The 26,819-nt window shown below is 39.3% G+C and overlaps 1 protein-coding gene across 1 annotated transcript; it reads left to right on the top strand.

Annotated features, from left to right (window-relative positions):
* The first annotated feature begins 4,289 nt into the window (after positions 1–4,289).
* On the top strand, positions 4,290–21,701 carry trim54 (tripartite motif containing 54). Its single transcript, XM_082504974.1, has 8 exons — positions 4,290–4,658; positions 5,859–6,037; positions 8,861–9,035; positions 11,756–11,851; positions 12,630–12,863; positions 18,106–18,128; positions 20,220–20,344; positions 20,533–21,701. The coding sequence occupies exons 1-8, from the start codon at positions 4,467–4,469 to the stop codon at positions 20,598–20,600; spliced, it is 1,092 nt and encodes a 363-aa protein (XP_082361100.1). The 5' UTR covers positions 4,290–4,466; the 3' UTR covers positions 20,601–21,701.
* The last annotated feature ends 5,118 nt before the right edge of the window (positions 21,702–26,819 follow it).

Consider the following 26,819-nt stretch of genomic DNA (forward strand, 5'->3'; position numbering starts at 1 on the left):
AACATCCAAAAGTGAAACGGAGCACTTCATTTTCATTTATTGCTACATGATTAGAGTTTAAGCATGATGGTGAGCACTCAAAGTCATACTGTTTAGTTTTTTAAACACCATAAAACAGCAAAATGATTTTTTTTTTTTTTAAATCTTACTATTAGGCGACATGTTTTATGAAAGGATTTAACAGAATTGCTGATGTTTGACGCTAACATGTCAGCATGCACTGTTCGTGTGGTGTCCTCGGGATTCCCATGTACTTGTTTGCTATTCACCTAGGGACCATTTTTGACCCGAGGACACCACAAGGGTTACTACAACCACTGGCGTATGCTAAAAACAATTAGCATGGAGCTAATTTCTTTTTGTGGATAAGCTGAGTGGTTGGAAAAAAAACGTTGCACTCATCTTTTTTAAGAAGAAGAAATTTAAAAAAAAGTGAACAAATTTAGAAGAATTTGGATAAAGACATTTTTGGATGAAACTGGGGATTGATAAATAGGAGAGCTGACTGTTGTGGTTCCCTGTGGACCACATGTAAAATTTATTATAGAAACCAAATAAAACAACAGGATTTTATAACTTCTAGTGTGTAACTTTGTCTTATGTTTGTGCTTGCTTAGTAAATTATGTCAAGGGTTACACTTTTAGTTTTTTAGCACCACTTAAGAAAATAAGATGCATAAAGCTACTTTCAGCTTGCTCCCTGGCCACAAGGGGTCGCCACAGCAGGTCGCTTCACGATTTGTTTATTCAGTTATGTTGGCTTTTGTTGTTGTTGTGGTGTTTTTTTTGTTTTTGTTTTTGTTTTTTTCAGGCTCTTCCCGATGCAGTAAATTTAAAATAATACTACAAAGATAATAATACAAAAAAATGGAGATAATTGAAAATACAGAAAAAAGAAGTAATTGAACCATTAGTGAATAATAAAGAGCAATTCATTGTCATCAGAGCCATCAATAGATAATGAAACGGCTGCAAACAGTACCAAGAGAATAGCATGTGTGGTGGTGCTGGTGTTGACAACCATTATCACGTTAATAAACACTAAAGCAAAGGTTATATGGTAAATGAATGAGAGCCCAGCTGCATTTGGTGTTTGTAAGGGTGCAGGGTGGGTTTTATTTTTATTTATTTATTTTTAATAAATAAAAAGTTTGTTGACAGGAAGGTAATCACAGAACAGTCACACGGAGGTCTTCAGCTTTAATCCCTGTGTTTGTATGTTTGGCTCACTGCAGCAGCCCTCCACTCCAGACTATTAATAGTCCCGTTAGCCCATTAGCAGCTTAGTTCTGCCGACTCCATTCTGTTGATTAGCAAGTACTTCAGGGTTTTTGTTTTTTTTTGTTTGTTATTTTTTGTCTGTCCCTGGGAACAGACCTCACTGCTGTATGCTGACAGGTTGAAGGCCACAAAGGGGTCTCTGGGTCACATTGTGAACGAGATCAGGCTTAGATTCTGCATGAGTAATCAATGATAGTTTACCAGGTCAGAGCATGAAAGCATAAAAGTGATTGTAAAACAGTTAATTCATAGTTACAGTGTCAGACAGTGACAAAAAGAACATACACAATGTCCCGCCTCAATGTGCAGATAGTATACAGTGAAATAAATACAGATTCAGACTGCTTCATACATTTATAGACTTTACTATTCTTAATTTTAGGCCAGTAGTCATCTTACCTCTCAAATCAAATCAAATCACTTTTTATTGTCACATCACATGTGCAGGCACACTGGCACAGCACATGCGAGTGAAATTCTTGTGTGCGAGCCCCACAAGCAACAGAGATGTGCAAACACAACAACACAAACGAGCAAAATACAAGAATGGCCAACCTGAAACTAATAAATATATGTACAATATATAATAGTGTATGCATTTCTGGATGTGTATACTAAATATTTTCCTACGTGTGTGTGTGTGTGTGTGTGTGTGTGTGTGTGTGTGTATACACATTTTTACAAATTAAATAGTAAAAAAATAAAATAATAATAATAATAATAATAAAATATATAAAATATACAGAGTTGAATATGTGCAAAACAAGTGGCATTTATATACAGTGTGGAGTGCATAATGTTGAAGTTCCAGTAGTGAAGCTGAGGTGTCTATGACGTGTTCAGCAGTCTGATGGCCTGATGGAAAAAGCTGTCTCTCAGTCTGCTGGTACGGGACCGGATGCTGCAGAACCTCCTTCCTGATGGAAGCAGTCTGAACAGTTTATGGCTGGGGTGACTGGAGTCCTTGATGATCCTCCCCGTTTTCCTCAGGCACCGCTTCCTGTAGATGTCTTGGAGGGAGGGAAGCTCACCTCCAATTATCCGTTCAGAGCACCGCACTACTCGCTGGAGAGCTTTGCAGTTGTAGGGGGTGCTGTTGCCATACCAGGTGGTGATGCATCCAGTGAGGATGCTCTCAATGGCACAGCGATAGAAGGTCCTGAGGATGCGGGGGCTCATGCCGAATCTTTTCAGTCTCCTGAGAAAGAAGAGGCGCTGCTGCGCCTTCTTCACTGTTTTGTTTGTGTGTACTGACCACGTAAGATCCTCAGCCAGGTGTACGCCAAGGAACCGGAAGCTGCTCACTCTCTCCACAGCAGCGCCGTTGATGGTGATGGGAGTGAGTACAGGAGAGGGCTCAGTACACACCCCTGTGGAGCACCAGTGTTCAGTGTGATGGGGGATGAGGTGATGCTGCCCAGTCTGACCACCTGGCGTCTGTCAGACAGGAAGCTAAGGATCCAGCTGCAGAGGGAGCTGCTCAGTCCTAGATCCTGCAGTTTCCTGTCCAGCTTCGAGGGAACGATGGTATTGAATGCTGAGCTGTAATCTACAAACAGCATCCTCACATACGTGTCTCTCTTCTCCAGGTGTGACAGGGCAGTGTGTAGTGTCAGGGCTATGGCATCATCAGTGGACCTGTTGTGGCGGTATGCAAACTGTAGAGGGTCCAGTGAGTCGGGTAGTGCAGAGCAGATGAAGTCCCTGACCAGCTTCTCGAAGCATTTGCTTACGATGGGGGTCAGGGCTACAGGTCTTTAACATGACTGCATTAATAAACTTCACGTCTTTAGTGTTTAATATTAATATTCACAACACATTACTTGATTTTTCTGATCACATTTTGCCCTCACATTAGTTAAAATGACTTGAGTGGTCCATAACATGATGTAGTTGTAGTAGTAATCAGTCATAGTCTGTTAAGTTTAAGCCCCAAAAAGAAATTCCTCAGTTGTAGTCACGTCCCTGCTTTGATGTCCAAGCTCCTGTATAAATGTGATATAATCTGAGGTTTTCTTGCACATTTGACACAGATATTCAATAAATGCTTTCTCCTGAGGCTGAGGGTGCTGAGGGTAAACAGTAGATGGCGTTCTTGAGTCGGTTATCTAGTCTCTGACTGATATTTCTGTATTTATAGAGTTTAAATGTCCTGTGAGCCGTTGTTTGTTTGGAGAGACGCTTGGCCAGTGATTCTGTTCAGCTTATTATTAGGATCTGGTTACTGACGGACTTTGTTTTTTTCTTCTTCTGCCTTCCTGCTTGAAGACTCAGTTGCACACCTCACATTTATATATTTAGTAGAGTGGAAAATGAACATTAAGTTAAGAACCAAACTAAAATTTTAACTTTATTAGAATTTCTTTTAAAATTTGAACCATTTTGGTACATTTAAAAAAAAAAAAAAAAAGTTCTTACTGAATTGAATGTCGTCAAGAAACATAAATCAGCCGTGGGGGGAAAAAAATGCTTTATTGTGTTGACTTGTACCCAGCTCATTATTTAGCAAAGCTTTGCTTGTTTGTTTTTAGTGGTTTCGATATTAAATATCTTTGATTAAATGATATTTTCACACTTTGCTTTGCTCCAAATAAGAAGGAGGCTTGTTGGAAAAATACAGCACAACAAATACTCCGACTTTCTGACTAATCTCCTGGTGAGATTAGTCAGAAAGTTGGATGAACAGAGATGTTGCATACTCAGATGTCTGTTTGTTCCTGCAGAACACGCTAAGTTGAGTAATGCTTCAAGCTGTTTATGCCAGCATGCTAATCACCTGAAACTTTGCTGTCACAGGTTGCATTATGTCACCAGGATCCCCTCTGAAGTATCAGACTTCATAAAAATAGAATAATTTGAACCCAGATACCGAACCCTGCTGTGATCCCCTGCCACTCCCAGACTTTCAGGAACGCAGTTTAGACAGTAACCCAAGCCAGAACAAACTGAGGAGCTAAAAATACCAACAGAGGGACAGGCTGGCTGCTGTGGGCCTGAGGTGTGTGGGGGGGTCTTTACATGGGCTTCAGGCAAGCTGGCTGTGGCATAAAGTGTTGGACAACTGGGGTTAGAAATGGCGCAACAGCTAAGTGGAAAATACTAAAAGCAACTAACTTTACAGCCATTTGAGAGTAGAAGGGCGGAACTTCCTGACGTCTTTGACATCTTCCTCACCACTGGAGGTGATGAGCTTTGCTCTCAGCTTTAAGCACCCGACAGCAGGCAGCTCTGGGCCCGGTGCTGGAAGCGGAGCAACCATGGAGAATCTGGAAAAGCAGCTGATCTGCCCCGTCTGCCTGGAGATGTTCTCCAAACCTGTGGTCATCCTGCCCTGTCAGCACAACCTCTGCCGCAAGTGTGCCAATGACATCTTCCAGGTGAGACTAAAAGAAAACAGGAGACGACCTTCTGGGTTAGTTTTAAAGGTTTTAGATGGCGTTCCCCTTTATCTACACTCATCCTCAGAGTCTGCAGTGAGCTTAGATTCACGCTACAATGTGATGGAGTGAAAACCCAAACAGACACTATTTATTTTGTTCTAGTCCACTTCCATGTTAGCAGATAGTATCTGTATATTAAATACGCTTTTGAAATTTAGAAATCAGATTTAGTCATTAATCAACACCAACAGCAACCTAAACTCAGAGGCTTTTTCTAATGTAAAAATATTTCTTTCTTCTAGCTGTTTCTTTACATCAGGTACGAGAATCTATGAACACATAACCCCAATTTTAGCCAAACTACATTGGCTCCCTGTTAAATATCGTATAGATTTTAAAATTCTTTTTTTTATTCACTTTTAAAATTCTGAATAATTTAACGCCCAGCTATCTCTCTGAACTACTCCACTTATACAATCCCATCAGAGCACTTAGATCGTCCAATCACAGGCTCCTAGCACAACCTAGGTCTCGACTGAAGTCGAGAGGTGACCGGGCCTTTGCAACCGTGGCACCCAGACTCTGGAATAACCTCCCTGTTCATATTCGTACTGCTGTGTCTCTCCAGTCTTTTAAATCACGTCTTAAAACTTATCTTTTTACTTTAGCCTTTGATTCTAACTAGTTGGCTGTTCTAGCTTATTGTGTTGTTACCTATTGTTTGTTGTCCTGTATTATTGTTTGTTTTAATTGTCTCATGTTTTTACTGACTGTGAAGCACTATGGTCAACACTGTTGTTTTAATATGTGCTATATAGATAAATTTTGATTTGATTTGATTTGATCATATTTTAATGTAATTTAGGGGCACAAACATTGCAGTTAAATGGCCAGATGTCACAACACACCTAACATCTGGCTCATGGAAAGTGGATCTGTGGCTGAGCTGAGGCCTTGACTGACAGTGCTGACTCACCCTGAGTCAGCACTGTCAAGGCCAAATGTGGCCTGTGGAAAACTGCAGATGTGGGTCACATTTATTGCCATCTGGCTATAAATGTTTAATATAAGTTTAATATAAGCCAAAGCAGAGTCTTCCTCTCTCTACACTGATACTGGGTTCATATGTGCAACCAAACAGAAATGCACCAGAAAGCAGTCTGAAGCAGTTTGTTTCTTTTCCCCTCTTAAATCCAGTCAGCTAATCCTCTGTGGCATTCCCGCGGTTCCTCCAGTGCGACGGCCAGTGGCGGTCGCTTTCGCTGTCCATCGTGCCGCCATGAGGTGGTGCTGGACCGCCATGGAGTCTATGGCCTCCAGAGGAACCTGCTGGTGGAGAACATTATCGACATCTATAGACAGCAGGAGTCCTCCAGGTGAATGACCCACCGAGGGAGGGTTGAAAGAAGGGGTAGTAACCCAGGCAAATGTTTCTTTTAGTGAACTTTTTAAGTCATCACATGTACATATTTGAGGGTCTTCAGGGGCACACTAGCATTGTAGTGATGCCTCAATACAGCCACAGGATTGCTCTGGTGAAGCTGTGCCTCTTAATAAAGTCTAAGCAGAATTGTTCTTTTGTTTTGCAAATACCAGATACAATGGTGTGGTGGAGATAAAATACTCAGTTTGAGACAGTTTTTTCTACTCTTGCTTCTGTATGACGTCAATGAGAGGGTACTAATAATGCGCTCATCTCAGGCCCAGACTCAGTGGCTGGAATTACAGAAGCCCCACCCACCTACTAGTCAACCTTCTATTTGCAAAAGCTGGCCAATCAGGAGAGGGTTGTTTTGAAGGGAGAGAATCTGAAACAGCTTGTTCAGTCTTTGAATGCACTTTCCCAATAATATTTGTTAGTTGTATTAAACCAAAATCAAGTAATTGTACCATTGGACACCCAAGACAACCTGTTTTTATTTCTTGTTGTTACTATGGGACTCACCTTCCTCAGAAACATTTATCTCATCAAACCAATCCTGATTCACTACTAACTGCCACATCCAATCCGGGTAACTCACAAAAGTTAATCAGGGCAAGTTCATCCAACTAATTTATTTTATATTACATTATAATTATGTAATGAGATTAATACAAATCTAAGTAATCAGAAGAATCATTAAATTAAACATTATGCTGATTGTAAATCTTGAAATTCTTCGTTCATCATTTAAAAACACTAACATGTGTATTGAGTGTGCACTTAGCTGTAGTAATGAGTGACTGCCTGCAGAGTGCAGCATCGTATTTTATTACAGCAGGTTTCTGGGTTTGCATGTTTGTCAGCAGAGCAGAAGTGATGTATGCATATACTGTATGTTGTGTTCTTGTTCATTGTGGCTGATATAAAGTATATTTAGCAGTAACGACAAAGCCGTGCGTGCTTACATAATCAACATAATCATAATCAAATAAACAACAACATTGTAGCGTTCATTTTTGGGTTATTTGTCTCCTTTATTTCCAGAGACATATTTAAAGACAAAATCAAGCACAAGTCACTCAGTTTTGAAGTACAGACTAAAATATGTTAGCCAACACGTGTCTTGAGACACGTGTTGGTTTTATATTTTATTGTATTTTCTTTATTGCTATATTAATACATTTTGATGCACAGGTTGATGATCACAGGAGAATGATGTGTTGTGTGCACAAGGAAAGATGTTGGAGATATGAAGAGTAACGAGAAACGCCTGATGCTTTCTCTGTAGTTACAGATTATTACAGATTGTTGCAGGTAACACGTTTGATTTTTAATAATAGGTAAACAGAAAGATGTTTAATATTTAGATTTTGGCTGAAGAAACACAAATTCTGAACAAGGTCTAAAAGTAGAGTCGTTTTTAATAAGTGTATCAACCAGAATCAGTTATCAAATATTTCCCCAGCTTGACTCATGTGGAACCTGACACAGTAACTGTTCCACCTGAGTATAACCAATACCCGAGCACTGTAGAAATGACAGTATGACAGTTGTTTCCACATGCATCCACTTCGTATAAAAAGTAAAGCGTTTCAAGCAGAAGGCTCTTTAGTACATCTGCTCTCCACACTTACCACAACAGATCGTCCTCAGTGTAAATATGCCTCTCAGAATAGAAGCTGAGTGAGTCAGTGATAAAAAAGAAGAGCGACAGTAGGACAGGAGTCCCCTCTTTATCCGTGTGGGTTAAAATAGATGTGATTGTTCACACGGATGTAAACAAATCTTTTGTAACTTGTGGTTTTCTCATCATTTTTTCACATGCGAAAAATATTATCATAACTTAATCATCGTTTCTGTCAGAGATGCCTGCGTCAGAGTACAAAGGACAGTTTGTTTCATTAAATTTAGCTGTTGTTTCTCGGAAGCTACGTGGCACCAGAGTTATCCATGTCCGAGTCAGCTTCTTTTTTTTAAGTGAAATGTCTGGCAGTGATCAATCTGGGAGGAGAATGATGTCAAATCACACGCGCAAAAATAAAGGAGACAGCAATGATAATGACCTTTAAATGCATACACTATTCTTGTATATATTAAAGCTATAATAAAGGAAACCAGCTGAGCTGTAAGTGAGCAGTGACATTCCTGATTTGCAGGTGGCAAAGGGACAGCTGCCACCTCTGGCAAAATCTTTATGCAGTTCTTCCATCATCCACTGACGTCAAAGTACGTCAGTGATAACAGAAGTAAACTAAGCTGCTTCAACAATACAGACAATGATGCCAAGTCTTGTGCATGCTATGCATGGGAATGAGATTAAAAATGAGCCAAGTTTCCTTTTAGTCACATTTTAAGGGTATTAAAATGATGGCTAACAGCTTATAAAAAAGAGCTACTTTTGGATTATTTTGTAAGTGAAACACTGGTTTTCATCTGAACTTTCTATGTGATTTACTGTGCAACTGCCTTTGTAGCTGTAGGCTGCTGCAGGCTATCTGCAGGGGTGGGATGTTAAATTTAATTTCTTACAACCTTATTTAGATTTACTGTAATGGAGTTTAAGACATTTTAATTACAGGCTGCTTTAAGTTAAAGATTGACTTAAAATATACTTTTTTCACTGCTAATATGTTAAGGTAAATATTAAAACTTACTACAAATGGGTGTGATATTGACAGAAACCTGTTATATAAACCTACCAGGCTTTTATGTCCACATCCAAATTTCCCTGGAGCAATCTTTACATTAAACGTGATATTTTTTTTGTATCTTGCAGACTTGTTAGCATGAAGCCAGAGCAGCAGCAGCTCATGTGTGAAGAACATGAAGACGAGAAGATCAACATCTACTGTTTGTCCTGCCAGACGCCGACCTGCTCCATGTGCAAAGTGTTCGGACAGCACAGAGACTGTGACGTGGCTCCGCTCGGCACCGTCTACATGAGACAGAAGGTGAAGGACGGTTACAGCATACAGTTTCTACTTCGCGCCACTTCACGCTTGACTAAACCAAGTTGTTTTCGCTCTCCTACCTCTCCTTTTAACCAGTCTTTATTCTAACTAGCCGACCCTTGCGATCAGGTTTAAACAACAGGTGGATGATGCTCGTATATTATAAATATCATGAAAAATTACATTATAGCGCAAAGAGTAGGAAAAATACTGTTCAAACAGTTTGAATAGATCCACTTTAAACTCGCTCATAGCACATCTAAATATGAAGTTAAACATGTGAAGATCACAGATAATCCAGTCAGCTTTCAAAATAAAACACTGCTTGCTGATATAAATGCCCCATCTTTGTTTTCCCAGGGTTCATTTGTGATTCTCACCCCTTATTTCCATCTCATACTTTAAATGAGCTCAGTCAATTCACATTTCCACCCTCACATCAACTTCTTTTACCTTCATTTAAGTTTATTTTCAGCTTATTTGCAGAGAGCCCTGCTCCGAGAGCTTGAGCTTGTTTAAAGGTCAAATCACCACAGAGTTGGTAAAATAGTTTCTACCATGAAAAATACAGGTAGGTGTGTTCTTACGATGACCTTTATCTTCCAGCATTTTTTATCTTATTTCTATTTTTACATTTTTCCTCTTCCTCCTCGGCAAAATGCACACCAGCTCCCACTGTGGAAACCAATTCATGACTAAAAAGAGAAACACAGCAACTGTTAGGATGTGAAAATTTAAGACATTTTTTAACCTCAATTTTGATTATTCTGATCAAACTTAAGACCTGACATGACTTTGTGTTTATGATGCAGCTAAAACGAGACCAAGAGCTGACTGATCGAATACCCAGAGCACACGAACAGGATACATATAACCACTAAAATCAAGGCTTCAGTACATGTACATGATCATCTGTCCATCTAAACATCAGTGGCATTGCTCTGTGCACAGATTAAAAGTGCAACTTCTGTTTTTCAACACACAAAGTCACACAAAGACAAAGTGCAGCAGTTTTGTCATGCAGATGGCAGCAGCAGCGTCCGGCATGTTATCGAGCAGTTGGCTTTGTTGACATTTCAGTGCCGGCCTCTCCATCTCTCACTCTGCATCTGATTCACTCATCTGAAATTTAGATGAGGCTCCTGAAAGTTGTTGATTCCCCATCTTTGTGCAATCTGAAAAACAAAAGTTTGGTGATCTCATTTGGCCGGCACAGAAGCGAGAGTGTTTGTTACACGAGCAGCTCATCAAATCGCACTCTAACTGTAAAGTGGCTATAAAAATATGCATGATGTCATAAGATATTCTAAACAGATGCATGTTGATGACTCATGTTGTTGTTGTGCTTGCTGGTGGCGGCGGTTACTAATGAGAAAGTACTCGTCCTGCGGAGCAATCCTGCGATTACTATGAGAGAGGTTTGAGTTAAAGTCAGCATCTGCGAGAATGATAAGACACTTAGCAGTCGACTGTCAGATTTTCTTGAAGGTGGAATTTATTTCTAGTTTGTGTCTGTCCGAAAGCAAAAGTTGAAACCGTCTTTGCAGTCCAAAGAGAAGTAGTTTAAATATAAAAAACAAACAAGGAAAATAGTGAAAAGCTCAAAGTAATCACGGACCTCTGATCAGAATTAAAGGATTGAAACCAACCATATCTGAACAAAAGTGCATTTTTCCAAAACACAAATCACACACAGACTGTTAAATATGAATAACATTTAAAAAAACAACAACAACATTGTATTTAAGAAAAATAGCGGTACTGAAGTGTTTTACTTTAACATATAATCATAGAGGCAGGAAAAAATGCTGAAATTTTTATTTTATAAAATATAACTGGGGCTCCGACAGTATTTTATCAGCTTATAATGTCACCATGAATACAACAGAGTGCCTCTCAGTTAAGAATACCAGAATAACAGTGACGCAGTAGCTCATCTGGCTCATGGCTCGTCATAATTCACAGGTTACTGTAAAGTGTGAAGTACAGAAAGAACATGATGTTTTCTCGTCACTCGCTGTATCGTGAGAATTAAAATTCACTGAGAATGGAAAAAATGTGACCTTGACATTAAGCAGAGTTTGGGTGAAGACCTTTGAGGTGATTGCCAATGTTTGTAAGTTTAGTAGCAATAAACGCCTCACCACTGTGTAAGATCATTGCAGCTTTGGTAGGATGTACTAAAATATAATGTCAAATATTTAGAAAATATGTAGGGAAACATTTAAAAATTCATTTTAAAGATCTGCTCTGGTAGATCGCTCCATATCTGAGGAGCCTCAAGAGCAAACATTAGATAAAGCTTAAAAATCCCTCCTGAAACGCATGTTGGGTCATTAAAATCTGGGTAATGGGCTCACTTTTTCTGCATTATGATGAATTTAACACTTGTTGATTCATTTTTAGTTGGTAGGTGTTAAAAGATGATTGCAATAGTCTAACTGAAAGGAAATAAAATAATTTATAATTGTTCTAGTGTCTTGAAATTTGAATATGTCTTGAATAGCTCTTCTTGGACTTGGGCTGGATGACATTTATTTGTTTATTCACTGGTAAGAAATAGCAGACATTTTCCTGACAGCTTATTTCGTTGTTGACGGATATGATGTTATCAAAGCTGACGATTTCAAACACATTAGGTTTGTTTTTGTAATTTTTTTTCCATGTTAACTTTAAGTTTCCGTATTAACTGATGTCAGTGATGCTCTGAATGTTTGCAGACGGAGCTGAGTGACGGCATTGCGATCTTGGTGGCCAGTAATGACAACGTCCAGGCAGTCATCTCTCAGATGGAAGCAATCTGCCACACCATAGAGGTTAGACATGAACACATGAGGCGCAAAGGATGCAATTTCATGTCTAAATCCAGCCGCTTTAGCTGTACGAGTATATAAGGGTCGCTGAAGAAAACACAATGAAAGGGCTGAGTTAGTGTCAAATACTGAGAATAAAAACTTGAACGTTTTGGGATTAAACTCATAAATTTGTGAGAAGAAAAACTGTTAAATGTAAGAAAGAAATTATACATTTATGAGGAAAAACTAATTTATTAGAAATACGCAAAAAATACAAGTTACAAGACAATGAAAGTTATATGAATGAAATTAACATAAAACAACTTGAATCAGTTACTGAAGAGAGATCATCACCACATCACCCTCATTGTTAGTCTGTACTGCCTTAAAAAACACAATTTAATTTTGTTAAGGATAATTATTTCCTTAAAGAGACAAACAGTAATCAGTAGATGAAATCAGTCTATCCTGGATCAAACTTAGCTAATGCAAAATGTGGTGTGATAACATTAATTTCAGCAATAAACTGAAATTGATTTCTCAGTTACAAAAAAGTTGCTGTGACTGAGGCTAGGTGTAAGAGCACACAGACTAGCTGTGTTGTGGTTTCTGTGATTTAGTTTTTGCATCTTAAAGGAAAGACACACTGGTTTGGGTGATGTCGTGGTGGCTTCATCCATGTTTAATAATTAGTACTGGAAACAATGATGGTGAAGTTTAAGTGGGACTGATGAATAATATTAGATATCTGACATGTTAGTTAGAAAATGACTAACACTGTCACGCCATCATTCTTTAGGAAAACGGCCAGCGGCAGAGAGAACACCTGAGCGGCCACTTTGAACGTTTGGTGGCCATCTTGGAGGAGCGGAAGCAGGAGCTGGTGGGTCTCATCACCAAAGAACAGGATGAAAAGCTCAAACATGTTCAGTCGCTCATCCGTCAGCACAGCGATCACCTGGAGGTGGGCGTCACGCTGGTGGAGTCGGGCATACAGTCCATGGAGGAGCCACACATGCCTCTGTTTATACAGGTGGGAAAAAACTGCAGTTTCACAAAAAGATTCCTTGTGTTTCCAGACTTGATCAAATATGACTCTACAGTGTTTCTCACAGTACACCTCCTAATTTTGCAAATGTGAGGTGTGTGTCTAAACATTCACATTTAAAGATATGTACATCTTTGAAACATAAGGTGAACATCCTAAAATCTAATTTCTGCATCTTTACAAAGAAATATTTCTGTTGTAAATCAAAGTAAGGCATCAGCACGGCTCCTCGTCTTTCCCATTGCTTCTGTATCTTTCCACAGGACGTGGTTATTGTTCCTCTTTTCAGTAGGAGGACTGTAAACCTAACCATGATTCAAACCTCTGGCTCAGATGAAATGAACAGCTCACACAATAAGCCTCATTATGCAATCCATTCTAAGGGCCTTGTAACGTCACACTTCCTGGTGCAAAATACAAACGAGAGTCCAGAAATTTCTGCCTCCAATTTTTACACTTCTAAGTCTTCCAGCAAGAGATTGATTCATTGATTCGTTATTGTATTTTCTTTTATTGAATATTATTAGGTGGGCCAAAGATTTCTGCTGGAAAAGGGACCAGCAGTGGACAGACCTCCGGGGTCCAGGCCCACTCTATAAGTCGCTGTACTTCTTCACTTCAATTATAACGTGCATTAAAACAGTTTGGTAATGGAAAACTTAAAACACCAATATTGGGTTTGCAAAAGTTGAGTGCTTCTGTAGCGATCGTGGTAACCAACATGAGGGAGGAGGACACTGAGTGGACGGGCTTGTGCTGGTCAGATTTGTGTGCAAAGTGTCTCTTTGAAATTAAATAAAAGGTCATTTATCGGCTTGTCAGACTAGTTTTAAAGCTTTATGCTCCTTGAAAATTTGCAAAACAATTAGAAATGTGTTGTTCTAGTGTGTGGTGAGTTCACTTGCCTCCATTGCCTTTGGTTTTGGATACATTTCTCTATGATTATACTAGCGCGCTATACATATATGCTTGTAAATATGTATTGCATTTATTTAATTACTTTTTTGAGAATAGCAAAGTGGATTGAGTCGAATGCCTCTCCATGAAGGTTGGCTGCTGGTCCAGTTTGCACGCTATGCTGGTATCTAGTTCATGATGAAAATTTTTACAATTTACTAAATTTTTACTATAAATTTATACACTCCAATTTTAATGTACTAAAATCATTACTGCAATTTTTTTTGTCCCATTTAGAGTCAAACCTGTACTACATTTAGCTTCTTTTTAAACCATTATTTTTTAGCTGTTCCATTACCAGCAACCCCACTATCATTACTCTTTGCTGTTTATCACTTTCAGATGTCTGTGTCTAACTACCTGAAGTGTTCGTTAATTACTTTGAGCTTTTCCATCCTAATCTATTTATATTGACGATTCATCCAATATTTATAGCTAAGTCAACATGTTATCTGCTACTTCAGAGATCTATTTCAAACATCTATTTTATTGATTAGCACCAGCAAACCCTTTATTACTTTTAGCCCATCATTAAAGCCTTTAAATTTAGCCAACAGGTAATTACTGGTCATTTGTTTTCCAACCACTCGGCTGCCCTTTTAATGCCTTTTCTTTAAATACGTTTCTTGGATTTGTTCACATAATTACAGTAAATACAAGAACACATAATTACCGGAAATGGGAAAAAAAACTCAAAAACTCACTGCATAATGTGCTAAAGTATGCCTGAAAGATGGTCAGCGTGTTATTTACCATCAAGAAAGACTGAATATAAACGTTTTATTTTTATATTTAAATTCTAATTCCTGTTTTTAGCTGACAGCTTAATTCATTTTTCCACATCAGCCTCCAGGCTTCCTTAAATAACTCGCTGCTCGATGACACCTGGCCCTCTTTTAATTATGTTAAAGCAACCGATGACACAACAGCACCACAGACGGATGTTTAAATCAACAGTTTATTTTGTTATTTATTTAACAGTCTCACCGCACTCTTCACGTGCTCCTCCGCTTTCCCTCTACTCATCGATATTTTCCCAGGCTCAGCTCTCATTAGACAGGATAATCCATGCTCACTGATGATCAAGAGCTTTATGTATACAGCCGCAGGGCGAGGAGGGAAAGTGGAGGAGCGAGCCCAGCGGGACGCCTCTCCATCGGGCGCTCTGCTTCAACAACACCCCCAAGGACACATGAGTCTCCTCCGGTCCTGAATAGCTTAAAGGCAAACATCATGTCTGACGCTCCCGTGATTAATTCACACTCGTGTAGAGATAATGAGAAGCAGGTCAGCCCCTCAAGTACACCGCATTGATCCACCAATCAATCACACGCTCATACATTTTGATGTATTCCATATTCAATGTATGGACTTTTAAAACACACTTAATTATGTAGAAAACACACAATAACTAGCCCGGCCTGAGCACGGGGATGCTCAGCAAGAATAAATTAAATTAACTGATTTGTTTTCCTGCTGTTTTAATCACTGTGTATCTGTAGGTGTTCTTAAAAATTACTACTTCAGCTGTAGCTCAAATTAATAAGAACCGGGCTGACGGAGCAGCAGCACGGTGTGATGGTGATAATGAAAATAAACACCATGGAGTCACCGCAGGAGACGAGTTTAACTCATGTTGAGGAATCTCAAAATTACTCACGAAGCATCTTTGAACTTGTCATCCTTCGTGACGTGCCCTTGTGTAAGTGGACCAAATTTAACAACAACAGCTGAAGAACATCAACAATGACCTAGAGCTATACATGAGTCACACTTTAGATAAAAAAGTGTGACTTTTTTATTTATACTGGCATTGCATGCAAACACTCAGTTCGTCCTCGTTCTAAAACATGATCTGAGGATATTTCAATTGATGCACTTTTTGCAGACTGGGTCTTACCTGTTAAATAAGTATTACCTTCTGTATGGAAGGAGCCATTTTACCCACAGTGTTCAATGCAGTCTTCTTTTCATGGTCAGAATAAACAGGTACAACTGAAATTTGTCAACTTTTTCAATTTTGGGTTTTCAACAATAGAAATGAAATGAAAATACTGGTGATGGAACATTCTTTTCAATCAGTTTTTCTTATAACCAAAAAAAAAAGAAGCAAAAACACAGGAACACACTTCCTATACACTGGGTGTGAGTGGAGCCCTCTAGTGGTCCACCACAAACTATTCTTTTAGTGGATTTTATGTTAGTAACTCAAGGATTAAACACATCTTTGCTTATGAAATAATCAGAAATATGTCTAGACGTCTAACAGGTACTGTAAGGGTAACATACCCTTAACTATATGTAGAGCAGCCACTTCTCTCGGTTCAAGCCAACTTTCTTCAGATTGGCTGTCCCTCGTAAACTGACGGTTTGAACAGCGGGTGAGTGGGGTAACTGTGTGACCACATTACGAGTATCCTCTCTCAGTGACATCATACAGAGCCAGGAGTACAAATAAAACTGTCTGAAAGTGGGTTTTTAGAGTAGTCTGAAGCCAACGCTTACATACAGTTACCTCGTTATTTGAAACTTTAGTATGTTCAATATGATCATTCATTATTATAACAGTATGCGTACACAATAAATAATATACACTTTAAGCTAGCTCCATATTTGGGTTTTGCAGATGTTAACATTGGATGTGCTTCCTGATGCACTGTGTCCCTGCCCGGCCAACCAAAAAGTCACACTTTAGCATTTTTTGGATCAACTTTAGCTTTGATGACAGCTCGCAGTCACCAAGGTATTGTTTCGATATATTAAGGCATGGTTACAGCGTTTTTCATTTTCCGTCCACAGTGGTGTTAATTTTTAACCAACATCTTGTACTGATGATGCGTAAAGTCTTCTCCAACATGTGCCAAAGATTCTTAATGGTCCATATGTGAGAATGATGCCTCATGCACCCCGAATCATCCTTTTAAAATCTGAGCCAAATGAATTCTGGAATCATCTTGAAATACAGCCATGCCATCAGGGAAGAGATAATCCAATCATGGAAATCCTGGTTCATTCAGTGTATTCATGTAGTCAGTTGACCTCATCTTTAAGAGGTGAGAACTCAGTGGGAGGTTCGTACCTCTTAAATATAGCGTAAGTAGCTCAGGCTGGAGATGCTACTCGTTACATCAGAAATAACCTGATGATGTGGTTTAAAAATCTGATAGTACGCCTCGTTGATGCCTCCTAAATAAGGTGTTTTGAGCAAGTCCTGGAGGAAGACCCTGGGGCAGACCCATAACACACTGGAGAGATTGTCTCAGCTTGCTTGGGAATACTATGGTTTCCCTCCCAGAAGAGCTGATGGACATAGCCAGAGAGAGGGAGGTCTGTCCCTTATCTAGATCCAGATAGACGACAGAAACATCCCATCCATGATGAATAATTCTGGCAGAACGGGTAAAAGCACAACAGGTTGGCATTTTTCAAGAACCCAGCCAAGGGGCAGTGGTCAAATGAGTATTTCAAACCAAACAGAAGCCCTAAAATTTCAACGATGGTGTTTTCAGCTGGACTAAAAGAACAGGCTACTTTGCCTGTTTGTGAATATTTTACCATTACAACACATCAGTTCCACTGATCTAGATTTATGCAGATTGTGTCAGAATTAATCCAGCTACAACTTTCTCAGTCGGCTGCCTGAATCAGTTTTTACCACCTGAAAAAAGTCAGTAATAAAGATCATATTCACGCCTTTCACTTTGGACAGAGCACACATGATTAAATACGATGTTGTAAAATGTAGATGGACTGACATAAATGTGTTTTCATAAGCTTCAAGTATTATTATCACTACAGATATTCAGGCTCTTCTATAGAGAAAAGGTTTTATGGCACACTTTGAGGACTGATGAAAACCTGAAATAAGTTCATAAAACCTGAGAGCCGACAGTTGGATGACCCACGTGTCCCTGACCCGATTTTAGGTTGTTACTAAATTCGGCATCTTTACTGCTGATGTCTGCGTCACTGCGTCTCCACGGAGGAAAATGTGTTTGTCTGCCGGTGCGTTTGTAGGAGAGAGAAAGTCTGAGCCTCAGGTGTCGCTGTTTTATGCCAGAACAGGTGTTAAAGAAGATAGAGCAAGTGGAAGCAGGTAGTAAACACCATCAGGCCATTCTGGCAGCTGTCAGTGTTAAAAAATCCATGTTTTCATTTAGCACGGTGACGTCTATGACAAATACTTGTGACAGATGTTGTTGGCAGAGATGACTGAAGCACAATGTAATTAACTTTCTCTTTCCTCTTTTCTACTTTTCTCCAATACCAGAGCGCTGAAGCCATACTGGAAAAGTAAGTGCTCGTGGATGAAGCTCTGATTGTGAATGTGACCTTTCCATCCTGCATGTCAAATATTTTACTTTTTACTCTGAGAAGTTGATCTAACCTTAATTTTTAACCCAGCCATCTTCAGTCTAGATGGAGTCCTGTAAAAAGTGTCTCACAAATACATTTCCATAGGTTTGGGAAAGCTTTCCAACCTTAAGGTGTTCAATCATTTCACTGATATGACCTCCAACATTAAATCGCTCAACAATCCACGCTGATATGGACCGAGTAATGTGTTAGGAATGAAAGGATGCCGCGTTGTTTGATAGGAGTAAAAATTCATCAATCTACAGAATCCAAAGACATCTTGAAAATCAAAGTGAAAAAAGTCAGTGTTGCCGAAATTCCATTGCAGAAACTCAAGGTGGTAGTTTGTAAGCCCCCATATGCCTGTATACCTCCATAGCAGCGTCAAGGCATGCACCTATTGAGACCACGGATGGTGTCCTGGAGGATCTCCTCCTAGATCTGCACCAGGGCATCGTTGAGGTCCTGGACAGTCTGTGGTGCATCCTGGCACCACTGGATGGACTGATGCATGTCCCAGATGTGTTCTATTGGGTTTAGGTCAACATGGGGCACAGTGTCACTTCCATCATCCTCCAGGAACCAACTGTATGCTTCTGCCACTGCACTAGTGTAGGGTCTGACAATGGGTCCAAGGATTTCATCCCGATACCCAAGTGCCGTTGCTTAGCCTGTAGAGGTCTGTGCATCCCTCCATGGATATTCTTCCCCAAAACATCACTGAACCACCACCAGGCTGAACGATGTTATAGGCGGCATAAAGTTCTCCACACTGCTTCATGTCTGTCACACATGCTTGAGGTGAACATGCTCCTTTTTTTTAAAAAGGAAAACAAACTTTTGTAGCTGAAATGTTTGCGTACACGTGCTTCTCAAAGACATCTCCCCTGGAAAAAGCGTTTGCTTTTGCAAAGCACAACAAGAACGACCAATAAAAAGAGCAAAAATGAGCAGAACACAGAGACAGCTCACTTCAAAAATCTATTTATAGTGATTGATACAAAATTAATTGATTTATATATACAATGTAGATTTTGTACTGTCTTAACCTTCCCCAACAGTCGTTCCCTCTCTGTCAGATGTTTGGCCCTTTCATACTAATTACTTGTGGAGCAGAAGACCCTGCTGGGGCCACGAGATCAAAACACCAAACAATGCTGCAGTCAGCGAGCAGCCACGCGGGGATACCTGGAGGTCAGCGTGCGTTTGCTTTGCTGATAGATCGAGTCACATTTGGCCTTTTACTTGAAATCTCCATCAGTCTCTGAGATGGAAGTCTGCCTGATTAAATACTTAGCGCTGGTTTTATTGATCCAACACTGGCTGCAGATTAGAAGCAACTAAAGAAAAATGAGTTTAACACGACTGAGCATGTCTTATTTTTAATATTGACCTGGATATAAAAGGTGAGAATATCTATAGTTTGCCAGCGCTGATAGACTCTGTTATTACAAGCAGCAAGTCTGAGGGATTGTTAAGTGTTCTGATTCTGATTTTCATGAAGAAGTATGTATTGCTCGAGTTTGATTTGAGTTTAAAATGCTTCAAAATGAAATTTTATTTTGTGCTAAATGCAGAAGCCTTTTATGTTCTTTACTGTTTTGTTGTCGTTTTACTCGTGTGGAATTTACACTTCAAGTAAGAATAATTCATTTAATTTATGACCATTATGATCAATTTCTTAAAAATGTGCAGCTACTTTTTATCTGCAATAAACTCATAAATTCACTTTCTTGCTTTCTGCAATTTTCCATGTTAAAACTCAGGCTTACAGTAAGGTGACATTTTAAATGTTTTATTGGGTTTGGCTTTTGAAAATAAATTAACACAAAGTACAATGCTTCACTTTTATTGCAGACGTAGCAGTTTAGTCTTATGCAATGCATCTCTTTACATGAGAGTTCAGGTTTTTGTATTTCTTTTTAAAGGGGAACAAACTTTTGCAGCTGAAATGTTCGGTACAGTACAGCTTTAATGAAGTTAAAAGCAGTACAGCTTTTAACATGAAGTCTCTGCGTTTGTTTACAGAATGGCGGCGATGGCGAGAGCCTCGAAGTTGGAGCTTCCAGAGCTCGGTTATGAGAGCATGAGCCATTTCATCATCGATATCGATGACCTCGCCGACACACTGAGAAACATCAGCTTCTGCTGCGGTATGTAGTTAACGTGGTTATATACACATTTTAAATAGTTGGAAAACAAAACAAAATCCTCACACGGACTAAAATCATTGACCTGAGCACATTAAAAACCACACTGAAGTTTCAGCACAAATAAGTTGAGTCTGACGTCACTCTTACTGGTATATGAGGTGACTTCAACATGTTTGTGTGTGTTTCAGGTGTGGCGGCTGATGAAGAAGATTTTGAAGAAGTTGAGGAAGATTTGGACTTTGGCTCCAGATTTTAAGACCGAAGAGCAAAGAAGCTGATCAGTTTTGACTGACTTCAGTGGAGATTTTTAAACGTTGTCAGAGATACTGACCGAACAGCCTCTGCAATCGATAAACTGGAGTTTTGTTTGGCCAAGGCTGGAGAGTGTGTGCGACTTTGGTATCGAAAGTGTCAGATTCCTCACAGTAGTTATTCCACTTCTAGTTCTTGCCCATCAGTCGTAGAAGAACAAAGTTTGCAGAAATATAATCACATTTTCACAATTAGAGGACAGAATGTATTTATGAGTTTTAGCTCCAAGGACCAATTTTAATAGTTTATTTAATACTAAATTTGGGAAATGTGACAAATGTTCATTATACACCTTTCCACAATAAATAGGGAATGTGTTTGAAACAAACAAAAAAAAAAAGTTCCCTAGAGAAGCTATAACAATGTTTATATATTGTAATAATTGTATGATAAAGAAAGGGGGTGTTTGTACTTCTGCTGAGGAGGCTACGTGATTGGTTTGTCTGTTTGTTACCAGGAGTTACTCAAAAAAGTCAACAAACGGCATGAAAATGTTACCAGAGGTGAGCCTATGATGCAAAATGCCAAAAATTGGACATTTTGCACCATATTTACAGAAATATGCATAAAATAAAAAAGAAACAAAGAAGAAAACCCATATTCACACATGCCATGACGAGAATTTTAAACCATAGTTGTACTAATGCTCGTGTTTACTGGTGGCTGTGAAAACAGAGGAAGCTCATTTTTGATGCTTTTTGGTGTAACTTTTTTAATCAGGAAGTGAAACTCTTGAGATTAAGAATCTCCTTTTTGCAGCAGCGTCGTGGGACAAGCAGGATTAACCCAGCATGCTTTTCACTCACAGACTAATTTGCTTTGAAATTGGGATGAGGATCTCAATATTGTTCCCATCCCTGCTTTAGTCTCAGGTGCTGAAACACATTTGTTTTGCTGTCGGATTTTTGCAAATTACTTGCGCATTGGTGAAGTATGGATATTTCAAGAGACCGACATTATGCAGAGAATCCTGAATTAAAATCAGAGGGAGTGTTTTAAATCTGTATTTTGTGGCAAAGTCATTAAACTGTTTTCATGTTTCTTATCTTTGATTTGACTGGATTTGACTGCTGAACCCATACATGTAGTTTTTAAATCGTATTCAACAATAAAATGTAAACTATTTTAGAAAATGCTTCAATTTTCCAGACGTGTTAAGATCACTGCCGAGTGGTGGTCCTGCTTGTAGAAGGACATTAGTAATGTAACTGCATTTTTTCCTCATGTTGCTTCATTGTCAGTGAATATGTTTGGTGGCAAAGTTCACATATTAAACAAATGACATCATCTCAAAGCTCATCTCAACACCAACACTCGGGTTGTTCTGGTAATATTCCCAGGTCATGATGCTTTTTGATAACATTCAGAATCCACAATTCTGACCAAAAGTATTGACCTTTTACAGAAACTGACAAGAGGCACTGACTGTTGAAGATATTATTACTATTATAATATTCACTACCAGTCAAAAGTTTGGACACGCCTTCTCTTTTGATGGTTTTTCTTTGTTTTTACTACTTTCTAGATTGTAGATATATCAATTACATGAAGCAAGATATTTGGAATTATGAAGAATTACGAATTAATTAAGAAAAAATTGATTACCTCCCCCAACTCTTACATTTTAGATTTCTCAAAGTAGTCACTCTTGGCTTTGACAGCGCTGCAAACCCTTGGCCTTGCTCTACAGGTTCCCACCGTGAAGCATGGAGGAGGTGGTGTGCTACCACAGCATCCTGCAGTGACATGCCATTCCATCTGGTTTGTGTTTAGTGGACCCTCATTTATTTTTCAACAGGACAATGACCCCAAAACACACCTCCAGGCTGTGTAAGGGCTGTTTGACCAAGAAGGGGAGTGATGGAGTGCTGTGTCAGATGTCCTAGGCTCCACGGTCACCTGACCTAAACCCAGTCGAGATGGTTTGGGATGAGATGGACCACAGAGGCAAAAGGGCCAACACGTGCTCAGCAGCTCTGGGAACTCCTCCAAGACTGTTGGAAAACCATTTCAGGTGATTACCTCATGAAGCTTATTGAAAGAATGCCAAAAGTGTGCAAAGCAGTAATTACAGAATCAAAAATATAAAACATATTTTGAGTTATTTCCCACATTTTTGTTTACTACACAATTCCATATGTGCTCATTTATAGTTTTGGTGTCTTCTGTGAGAATGTACAATGTAAATAGTCATTAAAATAAAGAAAAACCATTAAATGAGGTGTGTCCAGAATTGTGACTGGTAGTGTATAATTGTTATAGGTTATTGTCTAATATAGAAACCTCTGCTAAAAATCATTATGTGTCTTTGTTTTAAATCAAGTCCACTCTTCATCTCACAACGATCTTCGTCATAGCAGAAAGGAAACCTGATTGGTTCCTTTTTTTGTGAGTCTGCTATCCAACCAGAATCCTAAACATATTTCTAACAGTTAATAGTTTCAGTTTTATAACATCAAAACGTTTGAATATGAACTGTAGGCTGAATAATTTACGTGACGCGGTGACCTTAATTTTATCAGAGTTTAAAAGAAGCTTATTGTTGGTTTCAGCGGCAGACTGTAAATTTGCAATGGCCAGATTAAGGAGACAACTATGAAAAACGGAGCAAGACTAGAAGAATTAAATGTGGCAGACACTTAATGCCCAATGTGACAAATTAGATTAACTAGTTTTTGCATTAAAACTATAACTACTGAACAGAAAAACATTGTTTCATACCTGCCGTAGATGAAGGAAACAGTAAAGTTGCAGTTAGCACAAACAGAGTCAGTGAGAAAGAATTCCTGTATGAAATCTTGGTGGTTTGAGGTTAAAAGTGCAGAAACTCTGAAAATTTCTACAAATGCAAAAGGAAAGAAAAGAAAAACATGTCTGATCGCTTCTGACTGAATTAGTGCAAATGTGTCAGAGGCTGTTTGTGGAGGTTCTTGTTGCTGTACAGAGAGGATGTGTGAAGACATCTCTAACAAGACCACTTACGTAAAGCAGCGTGAAGGATTCCCCTCATCAGTGTGTTTATGCTGATTCAGTCAAAAGGCTGAACAACAGCGTCCTCCTCCTCCTCCATCCGTGCTGCGTATGCGTGGAGTACAGGAACATGAGGCCGAGCAGTTGGAGAGTCACTGGTGATTGTTCAGACGTGGGATGGTGACACTGATCTCATGATATTTGTCTTTTGTTCTGTACTTGAGGTCCCTGCAGTCCTGAGGGAGGGAAAAAACCCACAGAGATGCAAATAGATGTTTTCCATAATCCTCGGACATAAAAGACCACATGAAATCACACATTTATGTACCTCTGTGTTTCCTCCTGCAGCAGCAGATGCAGGGAGGACTGACTTGGCCACATATCTTGCCTCCCACATCATTTTGTTTAGCAGAAGAAGCCAATGCATTGTGTGTAAATATATCTGTGTGTGTGTAACTCACAGGAAATGCATCCAGTGGATTTAGCACTGTGTTCTGTGCTGTGGGTGGGAAAGGGAAAAAAGTCTTTTCCATGTGTTTTCTTCAGGATTAAATCTTTCCAAAAGCTGCAGTACAGCTTTTAACATGTTAGGTAAATTTTAAGAGAAAATAACGTAGAGATTAAAGTCAGTGGGATCAAATGTGTGTCTGTATGTCCTAAACCTGGAAATACAGCAATAGATGATTTTGTTAATATCTGGAACGAACTGTTTTTAAATATGTAAATGGCAGGATATAAGCAGGGATGCTTTATCTGCTGCTTTTAGTTAAAGAATGAATGATCATTTATATCGTCACTGGTAAATATGAAACAAAACCAACAAAGAATTGATTTTCCTAAAGACAAATACTCTTTGTGCATCCCAATTCTGAGAGATCTAATTCTTCTGTGGCATTCCAAAAGCTATTAAAAAGGCATCAATGAGCAATGCTGCCGGAAATACCCACTAGAACACCAAATGTGTATTAATCCGTGGCTGAAACTGGTCCAACAATCGCACAAATTTAACATAAAAAGCCTCAGAGCCAGGATGATTAAAGACATTCGCTCCATGGGTGGGAATGTTGGTTGATTCACCACTTTGGTTTAGATCAAAATATCTCAACATTTATCAAATGGATTGCTGTTGGACCATGCAAAGATGTTTATAGTTCCAAGTAGAGTTATTGTTTTATTATCACTTTTTTTTTTTTTTAGCATTTTTGAAGTTACAGAGAAGGATTTGAGGGTGGTGCAGGATATGTCTGAGGACAGTGGTGAGGTGTGCTGTAGGAATGACAGATGACAGGCTTCAAGGTGAAGGTGAGGATTACATTACGGATTGACTCAGAGCCCCTTCCTGTTTACGATGGTGATGGACAGTTTGATAGTTGAGGGCAGGCTGGAGTGGACGATGATGTTTGCAGATGATTTTATGATCTGTAGAGTAAAAAGCAGGTTGAAGAAAGCCTGGAGAGGTGGAGGTGCGCTCTGAAGAGTGGAGGAATGAATATCAGTAGAAATGAGACAGAATAAATCTGTCGCAGATGCAAACACATGGAGTCACACATCCAAAGAAAAAGATGAAGTGCAGGATGGAGTGGGTGGAGATTCGATTTTATTTATACAGCACCAAATCACAACAACAATGGCCTCAAGGCACTTTATATTGTATTTAAACTAATTAAACTAGAGTAAATGGTGAGGTAGACCCTACAATAATACATACAGAGAATAACACAACAATCATATGACCCCTATGAGCAAGCACTTTGGTGACAGTGGGAAGGAAAAACTCCCTTTTAACAGGAAGAATCCGGCAGAACCAGGCTCAGGGAGGGGCGGCCATCTGCCGAGAATATTTGGGATGATGAGTGTCAGCGGTGATTTATGACAGAAGGATACCAGCAAGAGCGTAAGAGAAGGTTTTCAAGATGGTAGTGAGACCTGCTGAAGTAATTTTTTTGGAGACAGTGTCACTGACAGGCGACTGAGCTGCAGGGGGCAAAGCTGAAAAGGATAAGAGTTTCACTGGGAGTGACCGGGATGGACAGGATTAAAACTGAGTGGACAGCTCAGGTTTAGCAGTTTGAAGTCAAAGTTTGAGGGGCAAGGTTAAGTAGATATATTACAGAGGAGGGTAGTGTGAATATACTTTATTTGACAAAGGATGTCAAATATGGAGCTGCCAAGCAAGAGGAAAAGAGGAAGAGCACAGTGAAGACTAAAGGATGTAATGAAGGAGGACATGCAGAGGGCTGGTGTGACAGAGGGGGGTGGTAAGGAAAGGCTGAGATGGAGGCAGATGATCCACTGTGGCGATCTCTAAAGGAAACAGCCAAAAGAAGAAGTAGAAGTTAATTAGCCCTGTGATAGACCGTCAACCTGTTCAAGGTGTACCCAGCCTCTCACCCTTTGACAGCTGGGATGCCTGTGGGAGTGCCTGGCAGACTCAAACCTTTCTAAACAAAAAAAAAAAAGAAAACCAAAGACACAAATGTGTCTCTCGACTATGCATACTATGTCTATTGGACATATTTTACATTTTATATTGTATATAGTAGTGTTGTGATTTGCTTGTCTTTCTTTTAGCACCAATGTGGGACAGGACCAGAATGTCAGTGTGCCATTGTACAAAGTATAATTGTGCAATGACAACAAACGTCAAAGTGATGACAGTCAAATGATTAAACAAAGGTATAATCAAGTTACAAAAACACACAAACACAATTAAAAATAATAACAATTAGCCACACACTGACTTAAACACAACTTGGGATTATAATAGCATGGCTGATTATCATGGGAACACTTTCATGTTTGGAGAAAGACTTGTAGATGTGGATTTGTTTTCATGTTGTGTGATGAATGCTAGAAATTTTGAACAAAGCCACAGTTTTTTGTTTTTTTTGTTGGTGCTTTTGTTGTAGAGTGAATTGACTGAACCATGAGATACACAAGGATGGTGGTGACTGGAAGGAGAACTTTCAAAGCTGGTGGCAAAAGTTATTCCATGATTTTACATTTTCTTACCTTGACTGCAGGTTTTGACGTCAGCATCCGTCAGCCCTCCTTCACTGGTTCAAGCCAGGTCACAGTGAGTCAGCTCTGAGAGATTAATGATCATGCTTCTCCTACACCAACCAATGCATTGATTTTTTTTGTAACAATATTTTCAATTTTTAAGGCTTTGGTCAAAAATACATTATTGATC

This window comes from Aulonocara stuartgranti, assembly GCF_965226115.1.
Source record: "Aulonocara stuartgranti genome assembly, chromosome: 15".
NCBI classification, from domain to species: Eukaryota; Metazoa; Chordata; class Actinopteri; order Cichliformes; family Cichlidae; genus Aulonocara; species Aulonocara stuartgranti.